The sequence below is a fragment of the Aulonocara sp. 'chitande type north' Nkhata Bay genome, linkage group LG15 (assembly GCF_057382095.1).
Source record: "Aulonocara sp. 'chitande type north' Nkhata Bay isolate Kocher_YH1m ecotype deep benthic linkage group LG15, A_spYH_male_GT1.1, whole genome shotgun sequence".
Taxonomy (NCBI): domain Eukaryota; kingdom Metazoa; phylum Chordata; class Actinopteri; order Cichliformes; family Cichlidae; genus Aulonocara; species Aulonocara sp. 'chitande type north' Nkhata Bay.
In genome coordinates this window covers 42441105-42465953 of record NC_141358.1, presented here as the reverse complement: position 1 = coordinate 42465953, position 24849 = coordinate 42441105, and the positions used below count along the sequence as shown (strand labels likewise).

General features: G+C 42.8%; 1 protein-coding gene across 1 annotated transcript in view; it reads left to right on the top strand.

Annotated features, from left to right (window-relative positions):
* The window catches only part of LOC147313750 (cadherin-2-like), a 111403-nt gene that overhangs the window by 65379 nt on the left and 21175 nt on the right, over window positions 1-24849 (top strand). Inside the window, exons 6-13 of the mRNA XM_086263549.1 lie at window positions 5897-6041; window positions 6186-6358; window positions 8306-8443; window positions 8811-8996; window positions 9279-9532; window positions 17310-17452; window positions 20019-20252; window positions 21925-22158. Coding sequence (XP_086119675.1) covers window positions 5897-6041; window positions 6186-6358; window positions 8306-8443; window positions 8811-8996; window positions 9279-9532; window positions 17310-17452; window positions 20019-20252; window positions 21925-22158 — 1507 coding nt within the window. The remainder of the gene's footprint in view (window positions 1-5896; window positions 6042-6185; window positions 6359-8305; window positions 8444-8810; window positions 8997-9278; window positions 9533-17309; window positions 17453-20018; window positions 20253-21924; window positions 22159-24849) is intronic.

The window sequence follows — 24849 nt, the reverse complement described above, 5'->3', positions numbered from 1 at the left end:
GTAGTGTGACTGTAGTTTGAGTGTAGTGTAAGTGAGGTGTGACTGTAGTCCAATGTAGTGTGAGTGTAAGTGTAGTGCGAGTGTAGTGGGAGTGCAGTGTAAGTGTAGTGTGTGTGTAGTGTAAGTGTAGTATGAGCGTAGTGTAAGTGTAGTGCGAGTCTAGTGCGAGTGTGAGTGTAGTGTGAGTGTAGTTTGAGTGTAGTCCAAAGTAGTGCGACTGTAAATGTAGTGCGAGTGTAGTACGAGTGCAGTGTAAGTGTAGTGTGTGTGTAGTGTGAGCGTAGTGTGTGTGTAGTGTGAGCGTAGTGTGAGTGTAGTGCAAGTGTGACTGTAGTGTGAGTGTAGTGCGAGTGTGAGTGTAGTGCAAGTGTGAGTGTAGTGTAAGCGTAGTGCGAGTGTAGTGCGAGTGTAGTGCGAGTGTGAGTGTAGTGTGAACGTAGTGTAAGTGTAGTGCGAGTGTAGTGCGAGTGTGAGTGTAGTGTGAGCGTAGTGTAAGTGTAGTACGAGTGTAGTGCAAGTGTGAGTGTAGTGTAAGTGTAGTTTGAGTGTAGTCCAATGTAGTGCGAGTGTAAATGTAGTGTGAGTGTAGTGTGAGTGTAGTGCAAGTGTGACTGTAGTGTGAGTGTAGTGCGAGTGTGAGTGTAGTTTGAGTGTAGTGCGAGTGTAGTGCGAGTGTGAGTGTAGTGTGAGTGTAGTGTGAGTGTGACTGTAGTGTGAGTGTAGTGCGAGTGTGAGTGTAGTTTGAGTGTAGTGCGAGTGTAGTGCGAGTGTGAGTGTAGTGTGAGCGTAGTGTAAGTGTAGTGTGAGTGTAGTGTGAGTGTAGTGCAAGTGTGACTGTAGTGTGAGTGTAGTGCGAGTGTGAGTGTAGTTTGAGTGTAGTGCGAGTGTAGTGCGAGTGTGAGTGTAGTGTGAGCGTAGTGTAAGTGTAGTGTGAGCGTAGTGTAAGTGTAGTCCAATGTAGTGCGAGTGTGAGTGTAGTGCGAGTGTAGTTTGACTGTAGTGTAAGTGAGGTGTGAGAGTAGTGTGAGTGTAGTGTAAGTGTAGTGCGAGTGTGACTGTAGTGTGAGTGCAGTGTGAGTGTAGTGCGAGTGTAGTGCGAGTGTGAGTGTAGTTGCAGTGTAGTCCAATGTAGTGTGAGTGTAGTCCAATGTAGTGTGAGTGTAGTGCGAGTGTAGTGTGAGTGTAGTGTGAGTGTAGTTTCAGTGTATTGTAAGTGAGGTGTGACTGTAGTGTAAGTGTAGTGTGAGTGTAGTCCAATGTAGTGCGAGTGTGAGTGTAGTGCGAGTGTAGTTTGAGTGTAGTGTAAGTGAGGTGTGAGAGTAGTGTAAGTGTAGTGTAAGCGTAGTGTGAGTGTAGTGCGAGTGTGAGTGTAGTTTGAGTGTAGTGTAAGTGAGGTGTGAGAGTAGTGTGAGTGTAGTGCGAGTGTAGTGTGAGTGTAGTGCGAGTGTGAGTGTAGTTTGAGTGTAGTGTAAGTGAGGTTTGAGAGTAGTGTGAGTGTAGTGCGAGTGTGAGTGTAGTTTGAGAGTAGTGTAAGTGTAGTGTGAGTGTAGTGTGAGTGTAGTGCGAGTGTGAGTGTAGTTTGAGTATAGTGTAAGTGAGGTGTGAGAGTAGTGTAAGTGTAGTGCGAGTGTAGTGTGAGTGTAGTGCGAGTGTGAGTGTAGTTTGAGTGCAGTGTAAGTGAGGTTTGAGAGTAGTGTGAGTGTAGTGCGAGTGTGAGTGTAGTTTGAGAGTAGTGTGAGTGTAGTGCGAGTGTGACTGTAGTGAGAGTGCAGTGTAAGTGTAGTGCGAGTGTAGTGCGAGTGTAGTGTGAGTGAGGTGTGAGAGTAGTGCGAGTGTAGTGTAAGTGAGGTGTGAGAGTAGTGTGAGTGTAGTGCGAGTGTGAGTGTAGTTTGAGAGTAGTGTGAGTGTAGTGCGAGTGTGACTGTAGTGAGAGTGCAGTGTAAGTGTAGTGCGAGTGTAGTGCGAGTGTAGTGTGAGTGAGGTGTGAGAGTAGTGCGAGTGTAGTGTAAGTGAGGTGTGAGAGTAGTGTGAGTGTAGTGCGAGTGTGAGTGTAGTGTGAGTGTAGTTTGAGTATAGTGTAAGTGAGGTGTGAGAGTAGTGTGAGAGCAGTGTGAGTGTAGTGTGAGTGTAGTGCGAGTGTAGTGCGAGTGTGACTGTAGTGAGAGTGTAGTGTGAGTGTAGTGTGAGTGTAGTGCGAGTGTGACTGTAGTGAGAGTGCAGTGTAAGTGTAGTGCGAGTGTAGTGTGAGTGAGGTGTGAGAGTAGTGCGAGTGTAGTGTGAGTGTAGTGTAAGTGAGGTGTGAGAGTAGTGTAAGTGTAGTGTGAGTGTAGTGCGAGTGTAGTGCGAGTTTGACTGTAGTGAGAGTGTAGTGCGAGTGTAGTGCGAGTGTAGTGCGAGTGTGACTGTAGTGAGAGTGTAGTGCGAGTGTAGTGCGAGTGTGACTGTAGTGAGAGTGTAGTGTGAGTGTAGTGTGAGTGTAGTGCGAGTGTAGTTTGAGTGCAGTGTGACTGTAGTGAGAGTGCAGTGTAAGTGTAGTGTGAGTGTAGTGCGAGTGTGAGCATGTGTCCTGACTTTAGGGACAATCAAAAGGCCAGTACCAGAGGACCTCAGGGTCCGCGAGGGTTCATATGGTAAAAGCAGATGTGAGCGATAAGAAGACCATTAAGACCATTAAGACATTTAAAAACCAATAAAAGAACTTTAAAATCCTGAAACACACGGGGAGCCAATGCAGCGATTCTATCAAAGGCTGCGCTTAGATCCAGCGGCACCAGGACTGAGAGCTTTTGGGAGTCCCAGTTACATCTAAGATCATTTAAAACCTTTAGGAGAGCCGTCTCTGTGCTGTGGTTCACCCTAAATCCAGACTGGAATATCTCCAGGATCTGTCTATCATTCAGAAAGTCATTAATCTGAGTAAAAACAAGTTTTTCTAAAATTTTACTTAAAAATGGTGAGTTGGATACAGGTCTGTATTAAAGTCATTACAATCCAAACTGCTCTTCTTCAGAAGGGGCCTCACCACCGCCGTTTTAAAGGCAGCAGGGAAGACACCCAACTGAAGAGAGCAGTTCATCATGTATAAAAGCTCAGCCTCAAAAAATCCATAAAGTGAAGAGGGGATAAAATATCAGATCTGATGGCGCTGACTTTTCCCCTGAAGTGGTCTGCAAACTGCTCACAGAGCGAGTCTGTGGGCTTCTTTGGGAGCTGTTAAAATCAGGGTTAAATAAATGATCTATGGTGGAAAAGAGGACCTTGGGATTATTAATGTATTATTGTACATTTTAAGTTGCTCGCAAAGTATTTGATAGTTAATTACATTTTTATTTTTCCTTCATCTCCTTTCTGCTGCCCTGCATTTTCTTTTGAGTGTTTTAACTTCTTCGTTTCTCCAGGGTGATGCATGTTTTACGTTAATCTTTTTGGTGGTGAGTGGAGCAACGGAGTCAAGGCTTTTCTTCAGTTTGCTGTTAAAATGATTAAAAATAAAATCACAGGGTGCAGGTAGAATCACAGGGGGGCATTCGTCTAAAACCCTGGTAAAATTTGCAGCCACTTCAGAGGTTAGATAGCGCCTCCTCACAGTTCGCACCGCTGAATAAAACCGGTGATGTTAAAAAACACACAGTAGTGGTCAGAGACAGCCAAGTCAACAACAGAGGACACGCTGGTGGACAGCCCATGGGTGATGACCAGGTCCAGAGTGTGTCCTCTGTTGTGAGTCGGCTGCGTGACGTGCTGGGTAAAATCCAAACAGTGAAGAATGTTTAAGAATTCTTTTGATGCAGGGTCAGAAGGATTATCTATGTGCAGGTTAAAGTCACCGGTTAGAATTATCATGTTATATTTTGAATGTATGTTTGTTAAAAATTCAGAGAATTCCTTGATGAAAGCAGCGCTGTCTTTAGGTGGTCTGTAAACTGTGACAGATAAAACTGGAGGGCTGCTGAAAACAATAGCGTGGAATTCAAAAGTGGTAAAATGATCAAATAAAATGTGATTGGAGGTGAGTGTGTTGTTGGCCAAAGATGCAGTCCCACCACCTCTCTCACCACTTCTAATAGAAAAAGAGAAATTTGAATTTGGTGGGGAGGCCTCAGTGAGAACAACTGGTGCATCCGAGCCCAGCCATGTTTCAGTTAAAATAAACAGTCAAGTTTATTAAAATCATAGTTTGAATTCAGATGAGCCATTCCACATTAATGGTGTACAAAACAGTGACAGCTACCCAGTTGTGTTCACGAGGCTCCGCCTACAACAGCCGTAATGCTCCAACAATCCATCAAGCGGTGCGGCTTCGTAGCTCAGCAAAGTCGTACTGAAACATTTGACAGATTTTCGAGCGCCGTGCACATAAAATCGCTTCGAGGTCAGTAAACACAACCAGAGTTCATACATAAGGCACACGGGATTATAAGGTGCTCTGTCGACTTTCAAAAAAATCAAAGGATTGATTTTAAGTGCGCCGTATTTTCCAAACAACACGGTAATAACGACGGCCCGCTAGCATGCGCTACCAAAAATAGTGCTTTGTTGTGTATCTGATGGACGAAGCTAAACCAGTTCCACACCACTGAAGCTGCAGCATTTTTACAAACCAGTTCTGGTTCATGGTTTCATTCAACGATCCGCTCTCACCCTCCTCATTCTGCGTCGCTGCCATGATTTTTCTGCCATATTCTATCATGATATTTCACTTTCTTATCGTTGCCCAGCATTATACCGGTATTACCGTGAGCGGTGGCCCAGCCCTAGCTGTAAAAGCAGTGTGGGACTGTTTGATGCACTGAGACTGGAATATTGCTTTCAGGTTATTGTGACATTTTTTTCCAAAGTACACAGTAAATATTTGTCACAATGTGACAAAATGTCAGAATCACTGTTAAAAGAGTTGCGTGGGAGAACCATTCCTGTTATAAATATAATAATAATTCATATTTTGTGTAAAGTCTTTTGTGATTTATGGTTGCCTGAAGTCTGGGGTCCATAGAAACCCATTAGGCTCCTTGCGTCTTTGCTGTGAAACACAGCAGGTAGACTGCAGTTTAATCAGACTGAGAACAGGTGACTCAGCCAAGTTATTCCACCTTAAAAGCTCTTTGGTTGTTTTATCCATTTGTTTAGGATCACTGCCCAGCTGACCAATGAAATGTGCTCCAATAAGGTTTTATGCCTTTGAATTAATGTGTACAAACACAACGCTTCTGTATAATTCTGCATTCATTCAGCTGCTTGCTTTTGTGGGTGTGGGATATCCACTGGCAGCCATGCATGCCCAAACCACAACCTAGCCTTAGTGGTTCTGTTTTTTGTTATGGGGTTTGTGCGTGTGCTGCATCCTCAAAGGTTCGAGCCTGAAGTCTTCGCTTGATCTTTAACAAAGAAACATGTCTGTCTAAATCCTGCACAGCAGTCTTGAATTACTCTGCAGCCATAAAAGGGATTTTCTTCACCACGCAGGGTTTGTCCTCATCCATACACGTGTACGACTCTGCTGCAATCTTATTTAACATTTTCTAGTTTAGCAGTTTTCACCAGTTTTGTCAGATTGTTGGCAAATCGTTCGACCTCTCGGCGACACAGTTGTACTTTTTAGCCCCTGCAAGATAAAACTGATATAAGATTGCACGGTAACAGCATTCAATCTAAACTGCGTGTGAGCTCTTTGTTCATAAAGTGACTCACAGGGGCCTGAGATCCATTTGTTAGCTCAGCTCCATGCTATACGTGCACTTGTGCTTCCTTTAACCTTGTGGGCTGTTTCGTTTATCTCCTGAGGTCTCTCAGAGCACTAAACCCTCGTAATTAGTCTCAGTGGAAGGAAGCAGCTTATTACCGTCTTCACCTGTCTGTAATAAAAGTTGTGTGTGCATGTTTGTGTGTCTGTGTATAGTTGCGAGCCCACGCAGTGGACCTGAATGGGAATCAGGTGGAGAACCCCATCGACATCGTCATTAATGTCATCGACCAGAACGACAACAGACCAGAGTTCACTCACAGCATCTTTAATGGCTCCGTGCCCGAGGGATCCAAGCCTGGTACCAACACACACACACACACACACACACACACACACACACACACACACACACACACACACACACACACACACACACAACCTTTGGATTACATCATTCCTTCCCTGGCATATGTGTGCTGACTTGCTGTGTGCTTCCCTGCAGGATCCTTTGTGATGACGGTGACAGCAGTGGACAAGGATGATCCAAAAACTGCCAACGGGATGCTGAGATATAAAATCCTTTCCCAGAATCCCCAGAGCCCCTCCTCCAACATGTTTACCATTAACAACAAGACTGGTGACATCATCACTGTGGCGGCAGGCCTTGATCGGGAGGTGTGTGTGTGTTAAATGTGGACATTTTCTAACGCTCATATCTGAATCCATATGGAGCAGCTGCGTCTCGGCCTGAGAGTGTGTGTCCAGCCTGCAGCATAAAGACAGCTTTTTAAAGTCTTACGTCAGTAGAGCTGAATCCCATCTGTCTGAGGCCGTGCTATCTGCACGCCAGCATTAATAGTCACTGATGAAGTCTGTTTTTAGAGGTACCTACTGTTCTCACTCAGCGCTGTATTTTAGCTCGTCTGTGACTCGCAGGTCAGATTAACCCTGTTTACCTTATAAAAGCAGGTGAGCTGAGTTATCAACAGCCAGACCTGCATGGCTGAGATACCTCTATCTGTAGCACCCACCGTCACTGATATTAGTTATTAACCCTGTAAGACCCAACCCATCGCAACATAACCAGAAAATTCAGATTTTTTGGAACTGAGACATTTATTAACCCTTATAACAAATTCACACCATTTTTTTGCTCTATCATGTTGTGGAGTATATATTTCTGTTATATATTTATTATATATTTTTGTGTCGCATTTGAAACATTGTTGTTAACAAAAAGTTTCCAAAAGAAGAAGCAGAGGTCTGTTTTTCTCTGTGATGTGACTGCTGGGGAGGCTGTTCCAGTGTTTCCGAGCTGCAACTGGAACTTTAAACTGAAGCTTCTGACCTAATCAAGCTGCACGGGGCAAAAAGCTGCAACAGCTATGATCTGGAACCAGAAGCCGTCATCGTCAGTGCAACCAAATCACAGCAGCTGCACCTTCAGATGCAACAATGAGGAGCAAACATCTAAATGCAAACATGAAAAGTGCTGAAATGACACACATGTATAAAATGTAGCACGATAAGCTAATGGAGGCATTTCAGAAGGAAGCCCCACAAACAGTGAACTGCTCTGGGAGCCGGTGTAAGGAAGCCAGGCAGGGTCGCAGCTGCGTCTCCAACCAGCTCTAATTCTTGTGATGTTCGTGCCTCACTGAGTCCAACGTGGAGCAGAAACAGTCTGGATGTGATAAAATCTTGAATCGTAGTTCCATCGTAGCTAAAAGTCATAGTTGCAAAATCTGCACGTTTGATATAAGAAGCAAAACTAATAGTTTAACTGGAGGGCAAACTGAATCTGGGCACACGGGGGATTCATCAATCAGCGCTAAAGCTGCAGCTGCTATTATAGTACAAAAAAGCCTGCAGTAACTGACAAAGTAATCTGCACTCGTCTTTTGTCCACAGTCAATCAACCAAACTTTATTTGTGTGGCAGCTTTGGTGCAGGTTGCTCTTTCATAGGTGACTGACGAGCTGATAATGAGATAACACAGACAGCGTAATAATAGAGAGCAATTAAAAACAGAATAAAAGCATCATCACAGAAAAGGGAAAATGTGCCGTAAACAACGACCGAAGATTTTAAAAGCCTGAAAAATAGCAGAAAAATCCAACTTTGCACAAAGAAGAAAATGGCAGATGAAGTAAACAAGGTCAACAAGCCATGATGAGGTCGAATGAAGTGTACATGTGAAGATCTCAGCAGCTTAAAAGTCTCCATCACTTTTTATGCTTTTTAAATGTCTAAACATCGTCTCTGTCAGGTGGTCTGCAGCTCAGTCACAGTGTTGTCATAGAGCAGCGGCTTCTGTAATTAAGGCCTGACGTGCATTAGCAATCAGTCTTAGAAAAAGGATCAGCAGTGGGCTGCCCTAAAATGGGATGATTGTGGAAAGCAGAAACGGTCTTACATTAGCACGGAGTGTGAACCACTCATCATGTCTCGGAACATTATTTTTAAGTAGCACTGACTAAATCATCAGCTGTAATGGTGATTAGACAAAATGACAGTCCCCTTGTCAAACGGTTTTAATTAGATTTATTTCCAAGTCATACAATGCGCAGCGGGACACTTCAGTCTGCAGAATAAGTGACGCTTTCTGTTCTGTGATTCCAGAAAGTCACGCAGTACACCCTGATCATCCAGGCCACGGACATGGAGGGGAATCCCACCTACGGCCTTTCCAACACTGCCACCACCGTCATCAGGATCACTGATGTCAATGACAATGCTCCAGAGTTCACCACAGAGACAGTAGGTGCACACACACACACACACACACACACACACACACACACACAGCGTGCTAGCTCTGCATCAGCAAACGGGCGAGGCAGCGTCGTCTGAACGACACTAAAGCTCTCTGAGCTTTTATTGGCAGCAGGCAGATGGTGGAGGAGTGAAAAGCCAATGAAACATCCAATATGTTTATCCTCCTCAGTAAAGCTGAACAGGCTGGACAGGAAGGAGCAGTGTTTGTGGAGATGTGCTCTTTATTCTCAGATATACTGCGCTCGGCTCTGCGTGACAGGGAACTGTTTGCAGTGGCGAAGCATTGTTTGTTTGTGATGTTCACCACAGCTTTGTGTAGTGTGGAGTCATCCAGTCTCTGCTCTTTCAGTTCTTCGGAGAGGTTCACGAGAACAGGGTGAACGTGATCGTGGCTAACCTGACCGTGACCGACAAAGACCAGCCTCACACTCCGGCCTGGAGCGCCGTGTACCGCATCATCGCCGGGGACCCCACGGGACGCTTCTCCATCCCCACTGACCCCACCACCAACGAGGGCCTCCTCACCGTGGTCAAGGTGAGGTTTGGATGTGCACAACATGCACACGAGAATAAAACGCTAACTCTCGAGACTTGCCTGGCGAGTAATGTTCTCACAGAGCGATCTAAAAGCAGCAGCTGTGCTCGACTCTCAGTGTGGTCGGTTTGTAACATCCAGAGAGCAGAAGATCCCTGTGATCGCGATGTTTATACTGTCTGACATGTTCCAGAGAAACACGATGAGATGATGCTTAAGGTTGCACGTGCTGAATGTCCTTGACGTCGGGCATCATTGTCGTCCTTCGCTTTGTCTGTGCAGCCCATAGATTACGAGAGCACCCGTTCCTTCATGCTGACTGTGGAAGCGGAGAACGAGGTCACGCTGGTCCGCGGCATCCACTTGCCTCGTCAGTCCACGGCAACCGTCTCTGTTCGAATCCTGGATCTGAACGAGAGCCCGGAGTTTCGCCCAAACCCGAAATCCATGCGACTGGAGGAGGGTCTGTCGGCCGGGTCCATGCTCACCACTTTCACTGCGCAGGACCCCGACCGCTACATGAGACAAACTATCAGGTCAGAAACTCCTGGAAGCTCTTCAGAAACCTTTCATTTGTGCCAGTGAGGTCGAACTACAGCACTAAAACAATCCTTCAATATATAATTACAGTTTGTAATGCAACAATAAACTGTTGAGCGGGTTTGAGTAGAGATGTGAATGTATGCGTCAATGCATTTTGATAAGAAGAACATTTAAATATGTGGAGCCTTTTCACTATTTAAATTAGTCTCACATCTATTAGAATAATCAGCGACTGTCATTGAAAAATGTGCCACTGAAAGGAAATTAAAATCTGAGTAGAATGTAATTCACCCTCCAACATTTACCTATTCTTCTACATTTATTCAGTGCACGTCTGCATGTCGATGGCGTGCTGTAGTGAGATTAAAGCAGAACCTGACGCGCTCATTCTTCACCTTGTTTTAGAGAAGATTCGTCGAGTGCGTCTCGTGTGAAACTGAGAATTTATAAAATGTGCACAATTCATGGAACGTTTCCAGTTGGACATAATCGTAGACTGAATCAGCACGTCTGTGCTGCTGTTTGCTCTGCTGCTGCTCGCATAGTCGTCGCAGAGACGTGGAGGGCGTGTTCATGTGAGAGAACAAAGGAGGCGCAGCCCTGCTTCTAGCCTTCTTCCTCAGTAATCATTTTACTTGTAAATACATCCAGAGTCCAAGCACAGCCATCATCTCGACCTCGCACACGCGTGTCTGTGTTTGCATATCTTTGTGGGACAACATGCCGTCCCGTCAGTTTGAAGGCCTAGTTGTAGTGTCAGGGTCAGGCTGTGGTTCGGCGTAGGCGTTCATTTGGAGAGAAAGCATCGTGTCCCCACACAGATATGAAAACGTGGTTTTTGTGTGTGAAATCAAAACCTCTGAGGTAATTTGATGATGCAGATTTCAGAATTATAGGTTGAACACTGTGTGAAGATTTACCAACTTTAATAATAATAATAATAATGGATACTTTATTGATCCCCATGGGGAAATTACTTGTTGTGTGGATGCCTTAATAGGCATCCACACTATTGAGATCCTGTTTCTCTTTCTTCTTTATTATTATTCCGGGTGTTTCCGTACACTTTTTGCCGTGGATCTACTTCCACAATTTTTGTGCTATTTTCACCGTTCAAACTCTAAACTGTTCTGCTCTTTCTGCTAATGCCGGCTATGACTTTTGGTGTTTATTACTATTATACTTTTTAAAATATTACACTTTTTTCCTTTAATTTGTCCCATTGAAATGAATGGGAAACTTCCACAATTCTGCTAAAACTTTCTTGTCTTTGAAACTTAACTACTGCCTCATACTTTCACCTAGAAACTCCATTCAAACTTTAAAATGTTCTCAAATGATTTGGCTATTCCTGTATGATTCAGCTTTTTCAGATCTTCTACCGTTTTAATCTTATCCCTCTTTGAGTTTTCAGTTGCAAAATTGTGATTTTTCAGAAAATACATGCGTTGCTATGGTTGCTATGCAATTAACTCAGAGGGGACAGTGAAACTGTTTGAATTTTCTCTTCATGTCCAAACAACTTCTTGCTACTCGCTCAATTTCCACTCAAGCCCCACAAATTATACATCAAAACGTAGGTATTTTTGCTGGCTTTCAGAAAATGTCACTATCATTGTTGTGGGACTCATAGATATTTTGCAAATCTCCTCAGAGTAACACAAAGTCAGAAAACTCTCCATATAAACTCAATGGAGAGTTTGTTCAAAATCACCGCTGGATTTCTCTAATGAGAGGCATTTTCAAATTGTCATATCTCCTTAACGAAGCGAAGTTAAGACATGAGGCTTGTCCCCGTATATGTTCAGACACTCCTGACGCTCACAATTCAAGAATTTCTTTCTCACCTATTACCGTTCTGAAATGAGTTGGACTTGTTTGAGGGTAGGAAATTTGTCCCTCGCTCAGATTTCATCAGATTTCAATCTCTGGAAATGAACCACTTTTTTCTCTCGTCATATCTTTTTGATGGATTTCCACAGAGCCCTGAAAATTTCCATGACTGTTCACCAAAGCCTGCTGTTTCTTACGGTGAAAGAATGATTTTGATGCTCCATATAGATTTAGAGTTACCAAAGGTTGTTTGAGCGCAAGTCAAGGCAGTTTTTGCTTCGCCTCTACTCAGTTACAGTGTATTACAAGTCATATATCTTTAATAATTTATGTTTTATCTCTGAATTATGAAGACCTGAAGATTCCCCCATCTCTTCTGAATAAAACGATGCCTGAATGACCGTTCTAGCCTCTACGGTTAGGAAATTATGGCCATTTGTTCGAGGGGAATCCTGAATGTCAGAAATACACTGAAGAAAACTCACACCTCTCTCTGTGTCTGTGTGTGTAAGGGCTGACTACAGCAGGTGCAGCTAATTTAACTGACCTACATATACCAAGCCCAGACTCTCCACAGCTCCTGTTCCCTTTACTGTCTGTATGTGTGTCTGTGTATCAATATTTCTCCTATGTTTAGGTATTACTCCTCAATCATAGTATTTCTGCTAAAGCAAAGTACTTCTACTACATCTTAGTACTTCTGCTAAATCATAGTATTTCTGCCAATTCATAGTATTTTTGCAAAATCATGGTATTTGTGCAAAATCATGGTTTTGGGGCCAAACATTTCTGTTATTTTATAATATATGTGCTGAATATATTATATGTGCCAAATCATAGTATTTATCCCAAATTATAGTATTTATGCCAAATTACAGTATTTCTGCTAAACCAGAGTATTCCTGCCAAATCATAGTATTTGTACTGAAACATGGTACTTCTGCCCAATCATAGTATTTGTACTAAATCATAGTACTTGTGCCAAATCATAGTATTTATACCCAATCATAGTATTTCTGCTAAATCATAGCATTTGTGCCAAATCATGGTATTTGTGCAAAAACATAGTATGTCTGCAAAACCATAGTATATCTGTTATGTTATAGTATTACTACTAAGGCATAGTATTTCTGCCAAATCATAGTGTGTGTGCCAAATCGCAGTATTTATACCAAATCACAGTATTTGTGGTAAAACATAGTATTTCTGCCATATTGTGGTATTTGTGCAAGAACATTGAACTGTTATGTTATAGTATTACTACTAAGTCATAGTATTTCTGCATTGTTATAGTATTTGTACTAAAACGTAGTATCTCTGCCAAGTCATAGAATTACTGCAATTTCATAGTTTTTTTTAGGAAATCTGTTATGTTATAGTATTACTACTAAGTCATAGTATTTCTGCCAAATCATAGTATTTGTGCCAAAGCATCGTATTTGTATGGAGTCATAGTATTTCTTCTAAATCATAGTATTTCAATCAAATCTCAGTAGTTGTTGTTAAAACGCAGTATTATTGCCAAATCATAGTATTTGTACCCAATCATAGTATTTCTGCTAAATCATAGCATTTGTGCCAAATCATGGTATTTGTGCAAAAACATAGTATGTCTGCAAAACCATAGTATATCTCTTATGTTATAGTATTACTACTAAGGCATAGTACTTGTGCCAAATCATAGTATTTGTTGAACATCATAGTATTGGAACCAAAACATAGTATTTGTCCCAAAGCATCGTATTTGTATTGAGTAATAGTATTTCTTCTAAATCATAGTATTTCAATCAAATCTCAGTAGTTGTGTTAAAATGCAGTATTATTGCCAAATCATAGTATTTGTACCCAATCATAGTATTTTTGCCAAATCGTGGTATTTGTGCCCAATTAATAATTCTGTTATGTTATAGTATTACTACTAAGTCGTAGAATATCTGTTATGTTATAGTGTATCTGCGGAATATAGTATGTGTGCCAAATCGTAGTATTTACACCAAATCACAGTATTTTTGCTAAAACATAGTATTTCTGCCATATTGTGGTATTTGTGCAAGAACATTGAACTGTTATGTTATAGTATTACTACTAAGTCATAGTATTTCTGCGTTGTTATAGTATTTGTGCTAAAACGTAGTATCTCTGCCAAGTCATAGAATTAATGCAATTTCATAGTTTTTTTTAGGAAATCTGTTATGTTATAGTGTTACTACTAAGTCATAGTATTTCTGCCAAATCATAGTATTTGTACTAAATCATAGTACTTGTGCCAAATCATAGTATTTGTTGCACATCATAGTATTGGAACCAAAACATAGTATTTGTCCCAAAGTATCGTATTTGTATGGAGTAATAGTATTTCTTCTAAATCATAGTATTTCAATTAAATCTCAGTAGTTGTGTTAAAATGCAGTATTATTGCCAAATCATAGTATTTGTACCCAATCATAGTATTTTTGCCAAATCGTGGTATTTGTGCCCAAATAATAATTCTGTTATGTTATAGTATTACTACTAAGTTGTAGAATATCTGTTATGTTATAGTGTATCTGCGGAATATAGTATGTGTGCCAAATCATAGTATTTATACCAAATCACAGTATTTGTGCTAAAACATAGTATTTCTGCCATATTGTGGTATTTGTGCAAGAACATTGAACTGTTATGTTATAGTATTACTACTAAGTCATAGTATTTCTGCGTTGTTATAGTATTTGTGCTAAAACGTAGTATCTCTGCCAAGTCATAGAATTACTGCAATTTAATAGTTTTTTTTAGGAAATCTGTTATGTTATAGTATTACTACTCAGTCATAGTATTTCTGCCAAATCATAGTATTTGTGTGAATTTGTATACTGTAATATCACTGTATTATGTAGTGGCTAAGTAGGGGCTGTTTACTAAGTGCATCAGTGTAAATAGGTCATCTCTTGTGTTGGAGTGCCCTCTTGTGGCGCCTTTTGGGTAGTGCCTTAGTAAACGGGAACCCTGTAAAAAGTGGCATCAGACTGATTTGTAGTGGAAGAATTTGTTACCAGTTTTCTTAATCTTTAATCTGTATGCATGTTGTAATGCATACCCTGTTCTTAATCATAGAAACCACACCATATCACCTCTCCACATCCTCCTACTGTATGCCATACCTCCCTGTACCATCCATCTGACCGCAATAAACTCCACCTGTGGTAATCTAATCCCTGGATGTCAGCCTCTCCTTCTGACCGAGGATAGTTATAGTATTTGAGCCAAATCATAGTATTTGTGCTAAAACATAGTATTTCTTCCAAATCATAGTATTTGTGCCAAAGTATAGTATTTCTTCCAAATCATAGTATAACTGCACAATAAAGGTTCTTGAGCCACATCAGTGTTTGTGCCAAATCTTAGTATTTCTTCTAAATCCTAGTAATTCTGCTCAATGATAGAATTTCTGCTATGCTTTAGTACTTTTTTCCTAGATTGTAGTACTTCTGCTAAGTCAAAGTATTTCATGTAAATCATAGTATTTCTACCAAGTCCCAATGTTTCTGCTAAATCATAAATAATGTTTTAGTACAAATTGTATGATTTGGTGGAACTTTCTGTGTTCCAGCACAAATGCTATGATTTGGCAGGAAAAAAATATTATTTAGCATAAATACTAAGTTTTAGCAGAAATGCTATGTTTAAACTTTAAAAAATTCTGCTATTTCTGCTGATGTGTGTTATGACTTTTGACCATTGAAATGAATGGAACACATTATCAATGTGGTCACTGATTTTGCATGATGGGCTGAGCTGTGTTTTACCTCAGTGAGATAAGCATCCGTTCTCAGACTGGGAGGCCTGGGTTCAAATCCAGCTTATGGCAACATTTCTTTCACTTAACAGTTAAACTTTTTTAAAACTCTTTTCAACACAAATTTCATTTTTTTCACCCCTTTTCAGCAAAATTTTCAGTTTTTTTTAACCCCTTTTCAGCACAAATCCAAACTTTTTCAGCTCTTTTTCAGCAAAAACCTCTTTTCAGCAGAATTCTGCTCAGTCACCTCTTTTCAGCAGAAATTCTGCTGATTGAACTCTTTTCAGCAGAATTTTCACCCCCTTTTTTTTGCCCAAATTCTGCTAGCACAATTGTCAATCTCTCCACCTTTTCTTTGTGAGAAAGTGTTTGGCTCAGTGAGCTAAATAGCTGCCCTTTGACCAGGAGGGCCAGGTTCGAATCCTGCTCAGGGCATCTTTTTTTTGTTTTTTTTTTGTTTCAACTTTTTCAGCTTTTTTCAGCAGATATCTTCAGCCGTTAAGGCATCCACACTGCATTTTCGCAGGAAATGCAAATTTTTCTAGTTTTTCTCTGCATTTGACCCATTCACTCAGTGAAGCAGTGGGCAGCCCACTAAGCAGGCGCCCGGGGAGCAGTGTGTAGGGACGGTACCTTGCTCAGGGGTACCTCAGGGTAGCCGTTAAGTGGATTCGAACCGCCGACCTTCCGATCATGGGGCGACCACTTTACCTACTGAGCTATCCCTGCCCCACAGCTTTTGTGAAACAGCTCTTGCTCAGTGACGCGCACCAGCCAGCGTAGCGCTCAGCGAGCAACAACTCTGAGTTTCCACATGACAGACGTTATGTTACTGTCTCAGCATGAGGTTTGTGAGGCATTAGGAATGTGACCATTGTCGGCGTGAGCAGCCGCTCCTCCTCTGTGACAGTTTTCATTTTCTTCTGCTGGTCAGGTTTCATTTTAAACGCATTAAGATAAGAGATAAGATAAGATAGATAGAACTTTATTAATCCCTCGGGTGGGTTCCTCTGGGAAATTCGACTTCCAAAAAAAGCACAGCACCGACCAAAGTTACAGTTACAGAACTGTTATATATATATATACACACACACACACACACACACACACACACACACACACACACATATATAAATACAGAGACAAATATAAATAAAATATACAAAGGGGATAAATAGAATAAATAGGAATAAAAAATAAAAATACAAGTGAATTGCACATTTCAAGTATTGAGTCTATTGCACTGTTGACTATTTACAAAAAGTATTGCACAAGGTATTGTACAGTGAGGTGCAGAGGCACTACAGCTTGCATCTTCCATCTCAGGCCACTTTGCAGTCCCCGTTTTCATATAAAAGCTAGATTTTGTTATGAGTGCAGATGCAGGTTTCAGATGCTGCAGCACTCATCCAAACGCTCAGCACAGCAGAAAGCCTGCAGGACTGATGCTTTTGTCCCGATCCTTCTTTCTTTTACATCCCACTATTTGTTTCTAAATGTAGTGCTGAAGTCTTTGTAGCCTAGCAACAGCCAATAGTGGACGCACACTGTGCTCACAAAAACACGCACACACACACACAGCGAGTTGTGTGTGGAGTGGCCCAGCAGAACGTTTTTGCTTTTGTTGCTCTCTGTTGTGCGCGTGCTCCTCGATTAGTCATCTGTGCTGCTCTCCGTTTTATCTCGCCAGTTACGAACATACCAAATGGATCATGTTCCCTTTCATGCCTGCTTCACGGTGACTTTTTGGCTGACCTGTTTTCATTTGTTGAAGCTGTGCCGTTTGATCCATGTGCAGTGTTTGAAAGATGACTTTATGCTAACAGCAATGCAGATGCATGACTCGAGTCTCTTACATGAATTCATTTCATCAACAATTTGCAGGAAGTTGCAGAGCTTTTATTGGTCTCTCCTTGGTTGTTTCCAGTTCCAGTAAATATAGCATTCTTTCACTAACAGTCGTTCTTTATCGTTTTTAAGAGAGTTAACGTTTGAATTCATCCCTGAGAGTAAATGAATGAGTTGTGGCTGCCTTGAGAGAGCGTGCCGCAGTCCCCATACATCAGCTCCCAGTGGCTGCTCGGCGTGCAGCCAGGGAAGCAGATAAAGAGGCCTCTCTGTGGTGGCTTCTCATGCTGGCTCTCTCTCACCGAACACAGGTACTCCAAGATGTATGACCCTGCCAACTGGCTGGAGATTAACCCGGCTAACGGACAGATTTCCACCATCGCCATTCTTGACCGAGAGTCTCCATATATCAGGAACAACCACTACAACGTTACCTTCATGGCATCTGATAACGGTGAGACACACAGGCTGCGCTGCTGTCCGGCAGTAACCCATCCCCCACATACAGAGGTGGATTGTGTTCACTGTGCCTCAGTGCTCTTTCATTAACTGCACTAGTGCTGCTTCACTGTGGAGTCAGTGTCACAGTGCAGCTCCTGGTGCAGGAAGTGCTACATGGAAACAGCCACGAGCTGCTGTTTGATATTTAAGTAACAAAGCTAACGATACAAACTGTTAACATAGCAGGTTTTTGGCATCACTGATGACATGGTTTTGTTGAATTGTGTAAAATAAATAACTGCTGGAGAACATTACAGTGGTTAAACCACTAATATAACTAACCTGCTAGTATAAAAAGGCTTCCATCTTCCTTATCTTGATAACTACAGTCGGTAGCACAAGTCTGTCACACTCAAACCCCCCAAAACCAGTGTTCCCACTACTGAGTATGTAGGAAGTGCACGCTATGTTCCTCGATGGTGTAGTCGGAGCAGTCACAAAGACTGATGCCAGAGCTAGGACCCACTTTTTAAGCAAACTTGGTTGCAAAGAGGGCGCTGCATCAAAAACTTTATGATTGCTCTGGTTGCCTGCAGTTTGCATCTAGTTTGCATGAAGTTTGCATGTTTGTGTCCAAACATTCACTAACTGCTACACACTCCTGGGAAAGGTGCAACACAAAAACCAAAGATGAAAAATGTTCAAGTTCAGAGTGAAAATGGTTTGAATTTGGTTCACACAGCTTCTGTTCACAGTTACCTCTCAGGGAAGAGTTGGCGAGTGTTTGGGAATAAATCAGATGTTCCATGCAAACGACGTGACAGCGACCACAGTACTCAGAGGCGGTTTTTCCCAGCAGGTCAGGGAATATACATTTCTCCCAGATGGAGGAAGACCTCAGTAGGCTGCATGGGTACATCCCAGTGACGAGGATACTCACTAATTAGTGTAAGCAGCTGAAGCTGTTTCTTCAGGTGAACTGTGGGCAACTGTTGTCTATGCACAGGGCAGTGGATTCACTGGCCTAACACCAGCTACTGCTACATAGGCACAGATGGCTGCAGCTGGGCATCAGCAGATTAGCCAACAGGTTAAAGAGCATGAAAATCAGCTGCACCCATCTGTCACGAACCGAATGAATACGTCGAAGAATAAACTTTAATATGGTCAGGTGCACTATTTATTAGAAGAGCACAGTTTTATGGAGGAAATTCAAACCCAGGCTACAAACAGGTTTATTTCTGCTGTAAAGTTGGCTAGTTTCACGCGGGGACTGATTCACTTTTAAAGCCACTTGAGGGACAGACCGCGTGTTTTGGCACTTCTTGCTGAAGTAATCTTGTATTTGATTCATCATAGTTACTGTTTCTCAAACATCAGGCCAGTCACATACAGAGCCTGTGAAACTGCTTCAGCATGCTGCCCGTGGTTTACAGAGTTCGGCCTTGTCCTGCGGTGGACACACATCTTCCCCTGTGAGCAACAGATTGTTCCATCTTTATTCAATTATGCTTCACCTCTTGTAGGACTACACAGACGGTCTTGTGGACTCAGGACTCTCATTGATTACTAATGGAGATGTTTTCCTGCCTATTTAGTGCACGATTTCCAAAGTCTCCCTTTTGTTTCTGATCACAGTTGTTCTTTATAGCCACAGAAAAGAGAGAAAAGAGGATTCTCTGTTCAAAGTGGGAAATTGTTGAAGGGGAATGTCATTCAGCAGCAGCTCAGTCCATGCAGTCCACCATAGACCCCTCTGCACAGAGAAGCCGCTGTGCTCCAGCTTCCTGCTAACTGACTGTCTTAGCACTTTTTCTGCCCTTGTCTCACACACACACGCACACACACACACACACACACACACACACACATACACACACACACACACACACGCACACACACACACACACACACACATGCACAAAAAGCCCAAACACAGAGACAAACACACAAGCTTGTGCTGCAGTGTTGGTGGTCACCGTATGTGCACGACCACCAGCTGTTGTTGAACACACTGTAGCTCCTGCTGTGTTCAGTACATTTTTAATCACTGATTAATCAAAGTAAACAATGGCGTATCGTCATGTGTCTCCACACGTTGCTCTGAGCTTCGCGGATCGTTGAGGAGTGTTTAGTCAGACTGGAAGTAAGGACTTGTGGAGGCCTGTTCCCCACAGTGTCACATTAAGCAGCAGTGTAATAAAAGAACACGGCCGGGCCAACATTGAGGCTCACTCATGTGTTTGATTTGTTTTTGCTCACAATGAAGTTTAATGGCACAAAGAGAGAATATACATGCAGGTGATTCAACACCTCTCACTGCTCCACAATCTGCACATGTGCAGTGCTGCATGCACTTTGTTTTAAACTGCATGCGCCAGCACAGTCCTCTGCAAAGTAATATGTCTGATTTATTACAGGAAGCATCATTAGAGTTATTATGTGACTAATATTTCTGTTATTTAGTTTTAGTTGGGCTTTGCAGAGGAAATTGTTCCCACCATGTTTCCTTTGCTTCATGTGGGAAAGGAAAATGAAAAAATCTGCAGATTTCATTTACTTTCCGTGCTGGTTTGCAGGTACCCCCCCTGCCAGTGGGACAGGCACCCTTCAGATTTACCTGACTGACATAAATGACAATGCGCCTCACGTGTTCCCGCCGGAGGTGGAAATGTGTGAGAGGCCGGAGCCCAATGCTCTCAACCTCACAGCCAGCGACCCCGACCTGAGTCCCAATGCTGGACCCTTCGCCTTCGAGCTGGCCAATCGTCCCTCAGATGTACGTCGCAACTGGACTCTGCATCGCCTCAACGGTCAGTACTGCATAATGTTTCCGTTTTTCATTGCACTTTCATTCAGTCTGTCTGTGGGAGGAATTCTTCCAGGATTTCAAGTCGTGCAAATCTCTCAGTGTCAGTCAGAGATCGTGAGATAATGACAGTATCACTTTCCAATAAGCTTGAGAAATTCATTTGCTCTTTCGGTGCCCCGATGGTCCAGTTGTCTCTCTACATATGATAATGAGGCCCAGTAAAGGTCCACGCAATCAGAGCGGCACCCTGTGATGTTAGGCCAAGTCAGGCTGGAGTCACAGAGATGTCAGCGCTGCTGCCTCGGGGTTTGAAGACCGGCATTAGATGATCTAACACCTGATGTAGATGTCATTATTGTGCAGCCAGGTCGCTGCTCAGGTGGAGCTTCTCATCCTGCAGTGCTTGATCTCTCTCCACCTCTGCGGCCTCTTCTTGACTCGTATCATTAGCTGTATGAAAACATCTGTAACAGTTCATTGAGGAAAACTTTACAGTGTGGGCCTGAGCTCTTTTAGTTTTTATGTTTTTGTCGTTCATACATTTATACTGAGAAACAGACAGTAGTGATGTGGCTCCAGCTCCAGTCTGCAGCTACAGTCCTTGTGTTGCTCTGCAGCTTTTCCACCTACTACAACCTCTACAGAGCTGTCACCAGCTGCAGTACATCACTGTGGAGTCAGAGTCCATCTGACAGCTGGACAGGAAACTGGAGTTCACCACAACAGTGACCTGCTCGGCTAACAGGGAGGAAATGTAAGACAGGAAGAAGCGGGCTAGCTGGTTAGCAGCAACTGAAGCTCTAAACCAAACTAAAGCATTTCAGACTGTAAAGTGTACTTGTTCTCTCCCCCCAAGTGTCTGTGTAGCTTATCATACGTAGCATCATAGAGGGTCAAGTTTGCTTGTTTGTGTTATGCTAACGCCAACGTTAGCTCGCGTTGTCGTAGAGCATGTTGGTGTAATATGATGAAAGCTAGACTTAAAACAACTATATAAATAGAAGCCTGTTGTATATGACGTGTGGGTGACTGGAGTTAGAATAGACCTGTCTATAATTAATGCACTCAAAGCCATCAGGCTCTGGACCAGTGAACATAAATACATTTTGTGCAGCAATTAAAACTCTTGTGACACATTTCAGGTATAAAACAAGCGTTTCATCTTTGGAAACATGGCGCAGTTTATCGAGATACTTGCGATTTGCACATTAAACTGTCCGTTAGCACTGCTTTCAAACCATTTGGTCTCTGTTAAGAAACACAGTATAAAGAGGAAAAATCATCATCTTTCTCCTCTTAGCTAAGAGCTCCATCTCACAGTCAGCCCCTGCTTGCTGCACTCTGAATCAAATGTGTGCACTTGCACTTTGTGGCTGGCACTATTTAGAAATAAACATTTTATTCTCCTTTTGACTTAAGTAGTTCAGTAACACAGCACTAAATGAGTTCAAGCCTCGGGTGAAATGTTCTGTTTGGATCCTTGAAAGTAGGTAAAAGGAAGATGCATGAAACTCTTCTCTTTATTTACTGTGGAAGGCTTTTTGCAAAGGAAAAAAGTAAAAACATTTGTTGTTAGTTTGCTACCATAGTTGATCAGCTGGAAACGTTCCCTGTAACCACCTCCAGGAGTCGGGGACAGCGACTCATCTGTATCCATCCCTGTGTCATCGTAGGTGAGCATGCCCAGCTTCGACTGCGGATAGGCTTCCTGGCCAGCGGGCTCTACGAGGTTCCCATCACAATAACAGACTCTGGCAACTTGCCCATGTCCAACACATCCTACCTGAGGGTCAAAGTGTGTCAGTGTGATCACCATGGAGACTGTGTGGACATGGAGCGGATCATCGCAGCTGGACTGGGCACCGGAGCGATCATCGCCATCCTCATCTGCATCATCATCCTGTTAGGTGAGCCCTTACAGCCCGATTCTGTCACGCACACGCTCACACACTCACACACGCGCACACACACACACACACGCGCGCACACACGCGCACACACACACACACGCACACACACACACGCACACACACACGCGCACACACACACACGCGCGCGCGCACACACACGCACACACACACACACATGCACACACACACACACACTGATTTAAATGAGTTCCTTGGAAACATCCCCACATCCTGACAGTAACTCCCACTTGCCAGTGTGGGACCCTGTTAGTCTCCTGACTGTCCTCGGGCCTTTTTCTTACCCGTGGTTATGAACGCAGATGTATTTGGGAAAAGCTAATAAAGCTAATTTGTCAGCAGACGGCAGCCGGTGGTTTGGACACTGCATTTCAACAAATGCTGTCTGCAGAGGTCTGGGCAGTATATCGAGGCACCTAACCTTAAGGTTTGTGGCGCTGTGTGGAAACATGTGTGAAGGGCATGTAGGCACACTGTACTAGAGCCTGACTGAACAAAACCAGAGAGAGGCCAGAATAAAGTGGGCAGAAGAACAGAACCTGATGTCTGATGGCTGAGCTGATTCTATCCATCCGATTCTCAGGCCCCGTATAAGGTGCTGCGTGCGACTTAATAAATGTCACATCTGTTGTCGTGACGTCTCTGTTCTGTGCTGAGATCTTGCAGCTGCTTTGAGCCCTTTTGCCACATATAAATTACTGCAGATGGAAATAATCTGATTTCCAGAGTGAACTAAGATTGCTGCAGAAATGATGTTTGACATTGTATTCAGAAAATAAATAATATCACAGAAAGTGGCTCGAGCCGGTCAAACAAGGCAAAATAAAGCCAAGCACTTAGAGCAGATATCTGGTAATAAGCGATTACATTTATCACTGCTATGGATGCTCCTTCTTCAGCTGTTTCATTTACTGTCGATCTGTTTGCAGTTTCATCCTCACTGGCAGCATCAGTCTGTCCATCAGTGCATCACTTTGGGTCAAATTAAATATCGAATGGACTGCTGTGAAATGTTCTACAGACATTTATGTTCCTGTGAAGGTGAATTATAATCACTTCATCGGGTCACAATTTTAATCTATCGAGTGCTTTGGCTTATGACGAAATACCTGCAAAACGAATGACTTTCCCATCATCCTCAGCTGTACTCGTGTGTGCATACGGTGTTCACAGGGTACTTATTTCTAAGTATAGTTGTGTCCAATCAAATTACCAGAAATTAATTACTATGCTTGTAAACCTTGGGTCAGATACTATTAGATTGCTTCAGCTCAGTGGTGCTGATAGAGTTGTGGGTCTTCAGGTTTGTAGCGAAGCTGCTAAACCCTGTCTGTTCACTGCACCGTCGACTCCGTGTTAATGATCGTGCAAAATACAGCAGCTATTAAATATGCATTCCTTTCTGTGTTTGTAAATGTGTGGACAGCAGAGCTAAAGAAACAGTTCAGTTTGCTGCTGCAGCTCAGCGACACTCACTTCCTATGAGCCAGCAAGACATTTCAGGCCTAATCCAAAGTGTTGGTGTCGAACGCCTCACAGTTTATGTCCTTGTTAGCAAGCAGCACCTGATGTGCTTGGACACTCTGAGTGGCCCTTTGAGCTGCTTCCTCAGCACAAAGCTACAGGTGACAGAAGAGCAGGAAAGCAAACAAAGTCAGCCTGACTGATCACTCAGCTGAAGCACTGCAGAGTGTTCTTATACAAAGAAGAGATCTGAAGCCCGATTGAACCACTGAGTCACACTTTTAAAGGTTTTTTAAAGAAATAAACACAGAGCTCTCACTCGGGTTTCACATGATGGATCAAACTGTTTGATTAAGATAAGATAAGATAAGATAAGATAAGATAAGATAAGATAAGATAAGATAAGATAAGATAAGATAGAACTTTATTAATCCCTCGGGTGGGTTCCTCTGGGAAATTCGACTTCCAAAAAGCACAGCACCGACAGAAGTTACAGTTACAGAATTGTTATATATATATATATATACACACACACACACACATATATATAAATACAGAGACAAATATAAATAAAATATACAAAGGGGATAAATAGAATAAATAGGAATAAAAATAAAAATACAAGTGAATTGCACATTTCAAGTATTGAGTCTATTGCACCGTTGACTATTTACAAAAGTATTGCACAAGGTATTGTACAGTGAGGTGAAGAGGCACTACAGCTTAGTTGTCCCCCCCTCCTTTGTCCTCCTGTTTCCCCTCCCTCTCCCCTCCAGAGAGGAGTTAAACAGTCTGATGGCGTGTGGGACAAAGGAGTTTTTAAGTCTGTTAGTTCTTGTCTTGGGGAGAAGCAACCTGTCACTGAACAGACTCTTCTGGTTGTTAATGGCCGTGTGCAGAGGATGCCCAGCATTGTCCATAATGTCCATCAGTTTCTTTAATGTCCTTTTCTCTGCCACTGTCACCAGAGTGTCCAGCTTCATGCCGACCACAGAGCTAGCCCTCCTGATCAGTTTCTCCAGCCTGGATGAGTCCCTCTTTGCTGTGCTGCTCCCCCAGCACACCACAGCATAGAAAAGTACTCCAGCAACCACCGACTGGTAAAACATCCTCAGGAGCTTCCTGCAGATGTTAAAAGACCTCAGCCTCCTGAGGAAGTACAGTCGGCTTTGGGCTTTTTTGTACAGGTGCTCTGTGTTGCATGAC